At 40.5% G+C, this 12,426-nt stretch overlaps 1 protein-coding gene and 1 pseudogene across 13 annotated transcripts; both read right to left on the bottom strand.

Moving 5' to 3' along the window:
- Positions 1-2,115: 2,115 nt before the first annotated feature.
- On the bottom strand, positions 2,116-12,417 carry Cdc26 (cell division cycle 26). Of its 13 annotated transcripts, none has more exons than XM_004849545.4 (5): positions 12,239-12,417; positions 11,553-11,641; positions 10,773-10,854; positions 10,055-10,148; positions 2,116-2,544 (listed from the first exon to the last, which is right to left on the bottom strand). In XM_004849545.4, exons 3-5 carry the CDS (start codon positions 10,823-10,825, stop codon positions 2,368-2,370), a joined length of 324 nt encoding a protein of 107 aa, XP_004849602.1. In that variant the 5' UTR covers positions 10,826-10,854; positions 11,553-11,641; positions 12,239-12,417; the 3' UTR covers positions 2,116-2,367. The 13 variants fall into 13 exon arrangements, with proteins under 13 accessions (XP_004849602.1, XP_087039005.1, XP_004849601.1 ...); XM_087182879.1 differs by lacking the exon at positions 10,773-10,854 and adding an exon at positions 10,517-10,603; XM_004849544.4 differs by having other exon boundaries at positions 11,553-11,752; positions 12,239-12,380.
- On the bottom strand, positions 2,551-9,650 carry LOC110350125 (BAG family molecular chaperone regulator 5-like; annotated as a pseudogene).
- Positions 12,418-12,426: the final 9 nt, after the last annotated feature.

Here is a 12,426-nt window from a genome sequence, read left to right as displayed (position 1 = left end):
TATGTCTTTCTGCCCAAAGTGGTATCAGAAGCTGTTCTTCAGTCTGCATGGAGGCTGGCCTGCAGCATCAGTTTTTAAGATGTCAGTCTGTTAAGTGGCACGATCCCATTGTCATCTCACTCTCCTCTACTCTACTTAAAATGACCCTAGTACATGCCAGATCTACGTGACCTTTTGCATAGGAGACAGGTTCTTCATGAAGCTGCATGTATTTCAGTATACCAATGATTCCTGAATTTAAAAGCTAGCCGTTGTCACATGATAATCCCTTCCCTGTATTTATGCCATCAAGAAGGAGGGTCTGAACTGGGCCTCTTAAGTTCACTGCAAAACTTGTGATGAGCCCTGCCCCTGCCTGTCCCTCTGGTAATGCCAGAATGCTGGTGTTGCTTGCTGTGCTGCTGGCCCCCAGTGGGCATCTTGTCATTCTTGCCATTCCTAGTCTCCTCCTTAGTATAATATGAAGAGCAAGGACTTTGGAGTCAATAAGTTTGACTCTGAACTCCACCATTTACTAGCAATGTGACATAAGGAAAAGTTATTTTAACAAACTCAAAGCCTTAGTTTTCTCATTTACAAAAAGGCAGTAATAGTACTTACTTGAATTAGCAATCTGGGTAAGGCACCCCACACAAAACGGGCATCCAAGCCATAATATGTTTTTATTATCTCGTGTTTATGTTCTTCCTCCAGCTTTCAGGAAAATGAAAGATAAACACTTCTAGATAAGGCTAGTATCTCTTTACAACCTCCTAACCAACTTCCTGAGTTTGGGTAATCCAGAAATGAACAGATTCTAAGAGTTGATGCATGTGATTTCAGTTGTGCCAAGAGATTAACAGTGCAATAAGCTCTGGTCTACTGATCTGGCAATTGCCTCATTCTGGTAATAAAATAGCATGAAAATTCCCTGAAACCTAAAACAGTAACCTCACAAACAGTAACCTGATATCTCCACCTTCTTAAACTCAGCAGAGGAAGACCAAGAAAGCAATGTAGCAATGAAGTTTACAGGCATGAATTCAGAAAGCAGACTGCCTGTGTTCAAATCTCAGCTCTACAACTTAATTGCTGAACTTTAGTAATTTTTGTAAAATTAGAATTACGTGTCCTTACAGGAGTTAAAGCATGCAGTAGTATCTTAAATTCATTCCTCAGTGCTAGTTATTAGTAAGGACAGGGAAGATACTCAAGAGGCACATTGTTTTCTTGCTTCTGTGGCAATTCATGCTAATTTGTGCCAATTTGTGCTACGGATTCATAGCAACAAAGCTGAGGCAATCTTCTTCCTTCGATTTTTTGTTTGCACTTCCACAAGGCTTCAATATAACTTGATTTCCCTATCTAGAGACAGTCTTGAGGGAGTTTTGTTGCTCTTGCTTTTAAGATGGTAAAATAAAATTGACAGGTTGTAGATTAAATTGGATGAGTAAAGATTTTTTAAGAATGTCTAAAATAAAGGAAACTATTATATATCTCTTTCTATCCCTGACTCTCCCACATTTTTACTCAGATTTAAACTATCCCTTAGGGTAGGTAGAACCCAGTTTAGGGCCTCTTTAGAACTGATAATTCCATAGGTATTTACTACCACAGATGGTGGTTTCTTGTCCTTGAAATTAGTGGTGAAACAACAGGGCATGATTCAAGATTATCCTGAGCTGTGTTAAGATAGGTTCCTGCTGGAAAAATTCTTAGACAAGTTGAGATAGGAAGAAAAACTAGAATAACAGTAACATTGTCAGGAGAGTTCCTCAAGTTTTGCTCCATTTTCTGTCCTCCCAATGTTTACTCAAACTAGTTGCAAAGTTATTCAGGAAAACAGATCGGGCATTTACAACTTGCTTCAATTTACTCAAAATCAATAGGATCTAATAGCCATAAGGGCAGAGACCTTTGCTGATTAGACATGAAAGCCACTCAATAAATACTTGAATAAGTGAGTTAAATGAAATTGATAAGGACCAACCAAAAATGTTCTGTGCTTAGAGTCTTTTAGTAAAGATATGAGGAATGATGTTACCTTTTATAGAAGTTCCCTTTCAAGAAAAAAAGTTACCTTTCAAAGCCCAGGGCTTAGCAGTGCTACTTAGCTTCATTAAGGATGTCTCACAATTTTCCAAAAATATATTTATTTTTAAAAACAAAAATCAGATGTTTTATGGAGTAAAATTTTCCAGAGACAAACCAGTGTTCAAATTCCAGCTTAGTGTGAAAGTTGAACATCAGTAATTTCATACAAAATTTATCTTTCTTGGCAGGAGGTAAAATATTCTGCTTCACTGCATGTACTCAATTCTCTAAATCTGGTATTTCTTCCATCATTTTATCCCATTCCAGGGCTGTTCTGTGCAAGGGAATCCATCTTTAAAATTCAAAACTTCCAAACTGAGATGAGCGATTGTTTGGCTTGGGTTGAGGTTTATAACCAATCCGATCATTAATCATTTGTTCCCGGCTCTTGGGGTCACTACTGAGCCCAATGGCTCCTTCTCCATCATTGCCACCTATAACATCCACATCTTCCTTCTGTTTCTTGCGGGTCTGAAAGTATAAAAATTTTAGGATTTAAGGCAACATTCTTTCAATTAGCAAATGTTCATTTGGTACCTAGTATGTACTAGGCATGGAGTAAAGGAAAGGGTTATGGTCTAATAAACAATAAACTGAATATCCTAGTTTTGGGTTATTTACAGGTATAAAAGGGATACAGGTATGTAATGATAAAAGATAACCTCTACACTTACTCCAAGATATCACAGTCTAGTTGGGAAACAAGCAAATAGGCTATTTAGCACTGGATGACCAGGGCTATGACAGAGGGAAGCCCACATTGTCAGACACAAAGAACTGAGAAGTTGAAAGTATGGTAGAGCAGGTTCAGATCAGGAAGCTGCAACTGGAAAGATACCTGAGAGCTAGTGGACGAGAAAGAAGGAAGAGTGTTTCTGCAGATGTACTATTCAGAAGAACACATGGAAAATAGTGTGACTGGTAAAAAAAAAATAGTAATAACCACCAAAAATCCTTGAGACTATACAACACTGGAAAGGCTTATGCTGTCTTATGAAAAGGTCTGAGTTTTTAGAGCTACAGATGCAGCTCAGCGGTAGAGTGGCAACATACACAAGACCCTGGGTTCAAGCCCCAGCACTACATACACACACACACACACACACACACACACACGCATGGGCACACCTGTACGTAAGTTTGGGGACTTTTTATGTTTTGAAGTTTAAAATCTTTAATTTTTTATTGGGGTACAGTACCCCAATTTACAGGGCAATATACCTGATATAACAGAAAAAGCTACACCAGACTCAGGGACCTAGTATTTATCTAACTGATGCTACCCTGCATTTGTTGCAAACTAGCCATGACAGTGCTGACCAAGAAGGGTTTCCTATTTAAGCTGTAATAACCTTTCTGACTATGGGTTATTACTTCTTCTCTGGTAGATTTTTAGATTTCCTGTAATGCATCTGGGACAACTGTCTCAAAGTAATCTGTAGCTTTTCTGACAACTCTTCCCTCTCCTAAGAAATGCAGCCCTTTTCTGCTATGTTCAGAAGCCTCTGCTACAATATCTACCAACACAGGGACTGCCCGAGCTTCCTCCATCAAAATTGCCCCCCCCCCCGCCCCCAGGGCCAGGGATTTAGCTCAGCGGTATCACTGTCTGCTACACAAGCCCAAGGACCCAAGTTCAATCCCCGGTACCAAAAAAAAAAAAAAAATTGCCCCCCGCTTTCATATGTCCAAAATTTTACTGCTATTTTCCATTATAATTTCCAAAATCATTGTGAAAAATTCGATCTGTAGTTCCTGATTGGGAGAGCAGCTCAGCTGTTTTACTCCCTGGAATCACTGCCATTGTACACCACTTACTGTGAACTGTGAGCATCTAAAGGTCAACATCAAAGTACCACAGTGAGTCAGAGCGGGGTGTGGTGGCACACACCTATAATCCCAGTACTCTGTGAGGCTGAGACAGGAAGATAGCAAGTTGGAGTTCCACCTAGGCAACTTAGTGAACTCCTGTTTTAAAAAAGTAAACAAAAGGGCTGGAGATGGAGCTCAGAGCAAAGGTCCTGGGTTTAATCCCCAGTACCTAAAAATAAATTAATTAATTAAAATTAAATTAAAAACCCAAGTATTATAGTAAACCAAATAAAGTACAGGTTGAGTATCCCTTATCCAAAATGCTTGAGACCAGAGGTGTTTCAGATTTCAGAGTTTTTCAGATTTTAGAATATTCAAATAAACTATATAAGCATCCCTACTCTGAAAATCTGAAATCCTCTAAAATCCAAAACTTTATGAAGTTATCTTTATGCAACAAACATAATGGCCTTCCTGACTACTCTTTAGTTCATCTACACAACCAATAAGTGACATTAGAAACTTGGACCCAAATACTGTTATGAAAACAAGCTCTAGCAGGTGTGATGGCACAAATCTGTAATCTCAGCATTCTGGGAGGCCGACACAGGGGGATCACAAGTTTGAGCCCAGCTTGGGCAACTCAGTGACTTCATTAGACCCTATCTCAAAATTTAAAATAAATAAAATAAAATAAATAAAAAAGCTGGGGATGTAGCTCAGTGTAGCTCAGTGCAAAGACTGTGGGTTCAAACCTCAATGCCACAAAAGAAAAAAATTAAAAAAGGAAGGAAGGAAGGGAAAACAAGTTCTAAAATGCAAAAGACCATCATTCTGAAGATATCTAACTGGAATGAAAATATTTAAAAGGTTTCCCACTCTGAACAACTGGTGGCTGTTACAAAATCTCATCACACTCATGAAACTAACTTCAGTTTTAAAAAATGAAATACTAGTTTTCTACTGATTCCATTTTAGTTTTGGGCAAGACTATCCTTCCTTCCTAAATTGCTCTTAAACATGTCAACCCACTAGACAATTGTTCTTTTCTTTTTCAAACAAAAATGTTTATGAAAGAATAGACAATACAAAAAACACAAACATACAAACAATCCCACCTCCTTACCCTAGGTGGGACCAATCAGGCCTTATAAGTGAAAAAAACCTTCTGTTTTATTTAGCATAATAAAACTTACTGCTTAGACTTTACCAGAAAATTCCCCCCTTCTCATAATTCCCCTAGTATTATATAAGGTTATATCTACTTCTAGATCCTAAAGTTTCTGCATTTTAATGCTTGCAAAACTCATTTAAAAATTATGAATGTTGCTTCTGTTTTATATTCTGATTAAAAACTCATACTCAAGGGCCGGGGATTTAGCTCAGTGGTTTCGCCGCCTGCTGCGCAAGCGCAAGGACCCGAGTCCGATCCCCGGTACCAAAAAAAAAAAAAACCCTCATATTCAAAACACAAAAAAACCAAACAAACCATATATGATGATCCAAATGGAAAGGTTAATTTGTTAATTATGGTTTTTTTTAACATCAAAAGCAGTAGAGTTCCTGAATATAATTTGCTTATATCATAAGTACTGACATTGAAATATGTGTATATAAATCACATTTAGGCTCCGTAAACTGAAAGCTCTCCATAAATACATAGAAGTATATATAAAGTGCAAAACAAGTGAGTTCAACATGAGAGCTCTGGAATTTTAGGACTCCCACTCCTTAGATTTCAAGTCAAGATAGCTGAGGATGTTCTGGGCCAGCTTCACGGCTTGTTTCCTGGCAGCCTTACACTTCTTCTCTCCCTGTGGTTCCACGGCATCCAGGGCCCGCAACTGCTTGGTCAGCACCTCCTCCAGCTGGATGTAGTTCTTAGTTCGATTTCCATTAAATGAGAGGACTTCCTCCTGGATCTCCGACAGGTTTCCAAGAACATCGAAGACTGCCTTATTCGACAGGTGCTCCTCAAAAGTAAACTGCTTCCTTTTCTCCAGGGCCTCCTTCAGGTCAGTACAAGTGACCAGAGTTTGTACTTCAATCATAGCTCTTCTCCTGGCTTCCCAGATGCAGGAGTTTCTTTCAAGACTTACCTCACCCAGGTGTCCAATCATACCCTGTGTTTTTGTCTTGGAGCTCAGGTACAATTCGGGAGGGTTTCGAGGTTGAAGAAATTCATTTTTTATTTCTCTTGTCCTCTTGAAGACCTTTTCAATTTTCAAAATAGAATGGTTCTGCCTCTGGTCAAATGTGTGAGTAGTATCTCAGCTTCCTCTTCTAAATCCAGATACTTCAGTAACTTCAGCAATCAGCCCTGAGAACTTGCATGATAAGTGCCTGCAAGTCTTATTACTGTCCACTCCCATCAGAAGCGTGACAACAACACCTCTGGTCTTGTTCACTTCACACATCAGAGTTGATTTTGTTGACAGAAGGATATGCACTTTCAGTGAGTGGCAGGGAAGGCTGCTTTTTCATGAAGTCTTTGATAATCTCTTGCACAGTACAGATTTTGGTTAGAGTGTGATATTGCTTTCTGCAAGGAGATCTTTCCTCTGGTTTTAACATGTATCAGCCTCAGAATGATATCCTGGATGCCTTCCTCAATTTTATCAGTTATGCAGTTGCCTCTGCTATAAAAGGACATGACCTTCTCTTTCACAAGGGCTCTGGCTTCTTGGAGATGTTCTGTATGTCAAACCAGTGTGGGTGGTTTGCATTCTCCTCCAACTCTTTGAGAAGGTGTTTTGTCTCTTGCACCACCCTCTTCCTAGCTTGCTGAATGTCTCCTTTTCCTTCTGTATCTACAGTCTATTTCAAAAAGTTGTTTTAGGGCCGGGGATTTAGCTCACTGGTTCTGCCACCTGCCTCGCAAGCGCAAGGTCCCAAGTTCAATCCCCAGTACCAAAAAAAAAAGTTGCTTTGTTAGAATCCTCTCCAGTTTCTTGTAATTCTTGTCAATTGACAGACCACTGAAGCTGATTACTTGATATTCTATACTTTTTATTTCCCTTTGAATTGTCTAACACCTAGTAAAGGAAGTATGTTGGTTTCCCATATCCACACTTTTGTCGTGTTCAGTTGCACAAACACTATGTCCCCCATGCCATAGCAGTCTGCTGCCTCCACTTCCACAGTGACACTAATTACCTCTACAGAAAGACCAACTGGATAGCGAACCAACTCTGCAAAGTTCAGTCTGCTGACATTTATACAAACTAATTACAACTGAAGTTTAACCATACCTAAAACACATGCTCAGTAATACACTATCAATAGAAGTTCTTAAAACGTGATTGCTAAGGGTCGGGGATTTAGCTCAGTGGTGCCATCGACTGCCTCGCAAGTGCAAGGTCCTGAGTTTGATCCCTGGTACCAAAATTAAAAAAACAAACAAACAAAAAAAAACATGATTGCTGGGATAAAAGAGGGGTGGGGAATGTAAGCTTATCAGTCTTAATACAAAGCAAGCCTATCATGTTTATGGATACATCCAAGATATAATGTCACCTGCCCTATAATACAAATATGTATTAGGATGGGAAATGAAAATAGATTGTATTGGGGCCAAGGATTTAGCTCAGTGGTTCCGCCACCTGCCCTGCAAGCGCAAGGACCAAGTTCGATCCCTGGTACCAAATAAATAAGTAAATAAATAAATAAAGCAAGCCAACTGTTAAAAAAAAGAAAATAGATTGTATTGAACCCTCCTTTGGGAAGAGATTGCAGAGACGGAAATACTAATCCTTTTTGTTTGTTTTTTGAGACAGGGTCTCACTGTGTAGGTAAGGCTTGCCTGGAACTTGCAGCAATCCTTCTGCCTTAGCCTCCCCAATGCTGGGATTACAGGTGTGTACCACCATGCCCAGTAGATATACTAATTCTTGCTTAAAGATGCTTATTGCCCAGTGGAGGAAAAGGGAAAAACGGACAATTACAACAGAGTGATAGTACCTATGAGAGAGGTCGGCACATGGGGAAGATTCTAAACTTAGCTCAGCCAGGTTCATGGAAGGAGATGCATCAACAGATGAAAAGGAGTCAGCCTGATAAAAGAAAAGGGCGTTTCAGGCAAAGAGAACACTGTGTTCATAGGAACTGAGATTAAATTTGAAGATAACTTGGCAATTAAAAATAAAGTAGAGATGAACACCCCTACATCACAAAGGGCCTTGTATGCCATGCTAAGACATTTGGACTTTTTCCTGAAAGCCTCTGAAGAATTTATGACTTATAAATGGACATCTAATACTATATAGCATGTATTAGATGTAGTAAGGCCAAATTTAAAAGTACATATTGACAGTGGAGTATGGTGGTGCATGTTGTTATCCCAGCACTTGGCAGGCTGAGGCAGGAGGATCACAGTGATTTCTGAGGCCAGCCTGGGCTACACAGTTAATTCAAGCCCAGTCTGGACTATATAGTGAGACCCTGTCTCAACACCCCCCTCCCCCAATAACTGTAAATTCTAAAAAATGCTATGAAAAAAACCATGGTGCTCAGTGAGAACCTAATCAAGGCAGCTCGGACAGGAAGGACACACCCAATTGGATAGGGTCAAAAGAGCCTCTCAGACCAGGAAGGTGACATTTAAACTAAGACTGGAAGAAAGAAGATACACTCCAGGCAGAGCAAATTGGTATAGAGGCTGTGGAAGTGATCAGTGTCTTGGCATGTTCAAAAAAATGAAAGAAGGGCCGGGGACTGAGCTCAGTGGTGCCACCGCCTGCCTTGTAAGCTCAAGGTCCCAAGTTCGATCCCTGGTACCAAAAAAAAAAATGAAAGAAGCCAGAAGTAGTGGTGCACACCTGTAATCCCAGCGCTCTGGACAGCCAAAGCAGGAGGATCACAAGCTTGAGCCCAGTCTGGGCAATCTGGCAGACCCTCTCTCAAAATTAAAAAATAAAAAAAGGGGTGGGGATCTAGGTCAGTGTGAAGGCCCTGGGTCTGAGAAATAAAAAAAAGAATTGAAAAGAAAAGAACACCAGTGTGGCTCAGGCAAAAAGAGCAAGGTAGATGGTGACATGAGGTGAACTAGAGAGAGGTTCAAACATACACAACCCTGGAAGCCATGGTAAGGAATTCAGATTACATTCAAAGTACAGGAAGCCACTGAGGAGTTTTAAAAGACAAAAAGAATATTCTGGAAAAACTTTTAAAGAGCATTCTAGGTACCTACCTCATGGAAAATGAACTGATAAGAGAAAAATGGTAATACGAAGACCATTTAGTATGCTACTACAATTGTACAGGGAGAGATGGGTGGATTCTAGAGTCTAGAATCAAAAGATTTAGACAGATTGAACAAAAAAGGTGAGGGGGAAGGGAGAACTTCAAGAATAACTGCTAGATTTCTGGCCTGAGAAGCTGGATGGACACTGAGGGAGAGGACTGATTTGAGGAACAAATTAAGAGGTTTGTTTTTTTTTAAACATTTAAGTAGAGTAGGCTGAATGGTGCCCACCCCAAGGCTATTAGGCCTTAATTCCTAGAACAATAATGGGGAAACTTTTAGAGCTTTCAATGACAGCAGACAGCCCGCTGCGGCATGTGTGTCACAGGTTAACCACCACTGTCCTAGAACCTAAAAATGCTGCCTTTAATAAGGGGAAAACTTTTCAGCAGATGTAGTTAAATTAAAGATCTTGAGCCAGGGAGATTCTTCTGGACTATCCAGGTAATACCTAAAACTATTCACATACATCCTTGTAAGAGGGATACAAGGAGATGTCACAGACAGAAAAGGAATAGGCCATGTGACCAGGGAGAAGATTGCTATGATGTGGCCACAAGCAAAGAAAGTCCAGCAGCCACTAGAAGATAGAAGAACCAAGACAGGGATTCTCCCTACAGCCTCTAAAGCGAGTGCAGCCCTTGAGATCTTCATTTTAGCCCTGATGATGCTGATTTAGATTTGTGGCCTATAGAATGAAAAAATTAATTTCTTTTGTTGTAAGCCACCAGTATGTAGTACTTTGCTATGGCAGTCACAGGACACTAACGTGTTACATCTGAGATACCTGTAAAGCATCAAAATAGAGATTTCCAATAAACTGCTGAGTCTAAGGTTCAGAGCCCCCTAGACTATCAGGTCCTAATTCCTAGAACCTATAAACATTCTTTTAAATATTTCCTAAGGGTCTGAAAGTAGTGCTTTTACCTCTAGGTCCTTTCGAATGTTCTCAAATTCTTCAATGTCATCAAGCTTCAGCTCCAGGCGCGTTGGTTTTCGTCGCAGCATACTGAGGTCAACACTAAGAGTGAGACCCAGTGAACTATTAGCTGTTAGAAGTGGCAGAGAGGAAGAAAAACTGCAAGTGATAAGTTGCAGCTACAAATATGACATCAATTTGTAAGTGTGCATACTAAAGCGAATGGCAATTCATTAGATTCACACAGACTCCTAAAGACTTTAGGTACCTGATTATTACATTTTCATTGCACAATATGGAGATCTATAATACTGTAATTTAAAAAAAACTCTTTCTGAAAGAACTTAAAACAGCAAGGTGCCAGCAAGAGACAATTATAGTCAACAATCACTTTAATTTCATGCTACAGTAACATTCACAAAAATATGCTAGCTAAAAAACTAAAGGTAGCCAGGTAAAGTGGCCCATGCCTGTATTCTCAGCTACTCAGGAGCCGGAGGCAGGAGAATCGCTTGAGCCACCTCAAGGTCAGCCTGGGCAACATAGCAAGATATTGCCTCAAAAAGAGAAAAAAGGAACAGTGCTATTATATCTTAGTCCATATAGTTACAGGGAGAGTGGACAAACCATTAAATTTAATCTGCTTTTCATGGGACTCATCAGAGATTGTGATCACTCCTGGAGCCAAAATCAGTTTGCTAAATATCATGAAAACTGTGAACTCACCAATTCACAGAATTATCTTCAGGTTCTAACTGGATCCTAAGTGAATAAATCATTCACTAAACAAAATCTTCCTGTACTCCAGCTACAGAGTTAAAAGGCAGAGACAGACAAGTAAACAGAAAACTGCAACACAGTGTAATAACTCTGACAAGGGTAACACAGCAGGATCACACAGGTACCCCCTCCAGTCTGGGCTGCACATGGGTGCACAGGGATGTTAGGCAGGGCTTCCTGTGGTGAAATTATCCCTATTTTACAAAGAAGTTGAAAGGAGCTGTTCAGTTTGGTTAATAACGCCAGCCTCCTATAAAAATTACATATAGGTCAATATGGTGAGGATTAAATGATGATGATGTAAATGAAAATTCTGTTAAAGTATAAATTACTATTATATAATATATAATTATACATAAAGATATAAATTACCATTATATTATATCTAGATTAAACAAAGGACTAGGAAATCTACAAAAGAAGAAACATTCCTTTCTCCCATGAGGCTTAGGACAGATACAGATGATATCAACACAAAACACTGACACATGACATTTCAAATTGCTTTGTACTAATCACAAACTATCTTGAAGACAAAGTACCAAAGAGGGTAAGGAAGGATACTTGGGGGGAAAAAATGGCAGGCCTTTTCTGCCAACTGTGAAAAGCTCGCCAACTCACTACCACAAGGCAGAATAGAGTAATGGCTAAACATCCCGGCTCTGGGGGGACAGCAGAGGTTCTAAGCCCACTACGCTACCGATCTTCAACAATTATTAGCTTTACCTCTCAGAAGACCTTAGTTTCTATGTCTGTACTTGGTTCGTGACTTGAACGACGTAATGCAGAGCAGACTCCTGAAGCATAGCTTGACACTTAAGAAAGCGTTAAAAAAAATAAATGCGGGAAGGCCGACTGGAATATAGGGTTGGGGAGAAGTCTGTTGTTCAGATCAGCAAACACAAATATTTTGAGAATCTTCACCTCTACCCGGCCATATTGGGGAGAAAAACAAGAAAAGAGACCACCTTATCTTTATCTCTTCCGTCCCAAAACCGGCAGTCCAGAGGGCCGCTTGCATGCAATTCACCTGATGCCTTCCTACCCATCATCCCATCCTATATCCAATTTAAAGAAAAGATTGACAGCAACAACAACAAAATCAAGCCGAAGCGCCTCCTCTAGATTTTTATTTTACTTAGGGGCTAGAGGTCTCGGAGTTTAAGCTCTCGTTGTGACCCAAATCCACCTCAAATTCACCCAGCTCAGAGGAGCCCCCGGGAGGATTTCCAGACCCTACAGAACAGCCCTCTTCCCACAGCTCCAGTACAGCACTCTGGGGTCGGGGTCCAGAGTTCCCATGGCAGCATGCCCTTCCGCTCTGGGACGACAGAAAGCGTCCCATAGGCCCGAGGACCCTCGGTTCGCTCTCGAGCTCAGTCCCCAGCCTACCTTTTTTCATGGATACCTACCTTTTTTCAAGCCTCAGCCCCTCCCGGAACCTCAGCTCCCACTACGAATCTATTGCTTGGCCAAATGAACTACATTTCCCAGACTGCTCTGCCCGGCTCTTCCCACAGAACCTCGTCTTCCGCGAGCTTTCGTAGGCCGCTCTACGGTCACGCCCTTCGAGAAGATAGAAACTCTACTACAGCACTAC

This window comes from Heterocephalus glaber, unplaced genomic scaffold (assembly GCF_053883595.1).
Source record: "Heterocephalus glaber isolate CG9 unplaced genomic scaffold, H.glaber_assembly_v1.0 deba00001479, whole genome shotgun sequence".
In the NCBI taxonomy this organism is placed as follows: domain Eukaryota; kingdom Metazoa; phylum Chordata; class Mammalia; order Rodentia; family Bathyergidae; genus Heterocephalus; species Heterocephalus glaber.
Note: the sequence above shows the minus strand (reverse complement) of the source record. Positions and strands in the feature narration are given on the sequence as shown.

Coding starts and splice junctions, on each gene's coding strand:
- Cdc26 (XM_004849545.4), bottom strand. CDS start 10,825: ATGATTTATTCACTTAGGATCCAGTTAGAACCTGAAGATAATTCTGTG. Junction 10,149..10,772: donor GAAGATAATTCTGTGAATTG/GTGAGTTCACAG, acceptor TCTCACTCTTAG/TGTTGACCTCAGTATGCTGC. Junction 2,545..10,054: donor ACATTCGAAAGGACCTAGAG/GTAAAAGCACTA, acceptor TTATACTTTCAG/ACCCGCAAGAAACAGAAGGA.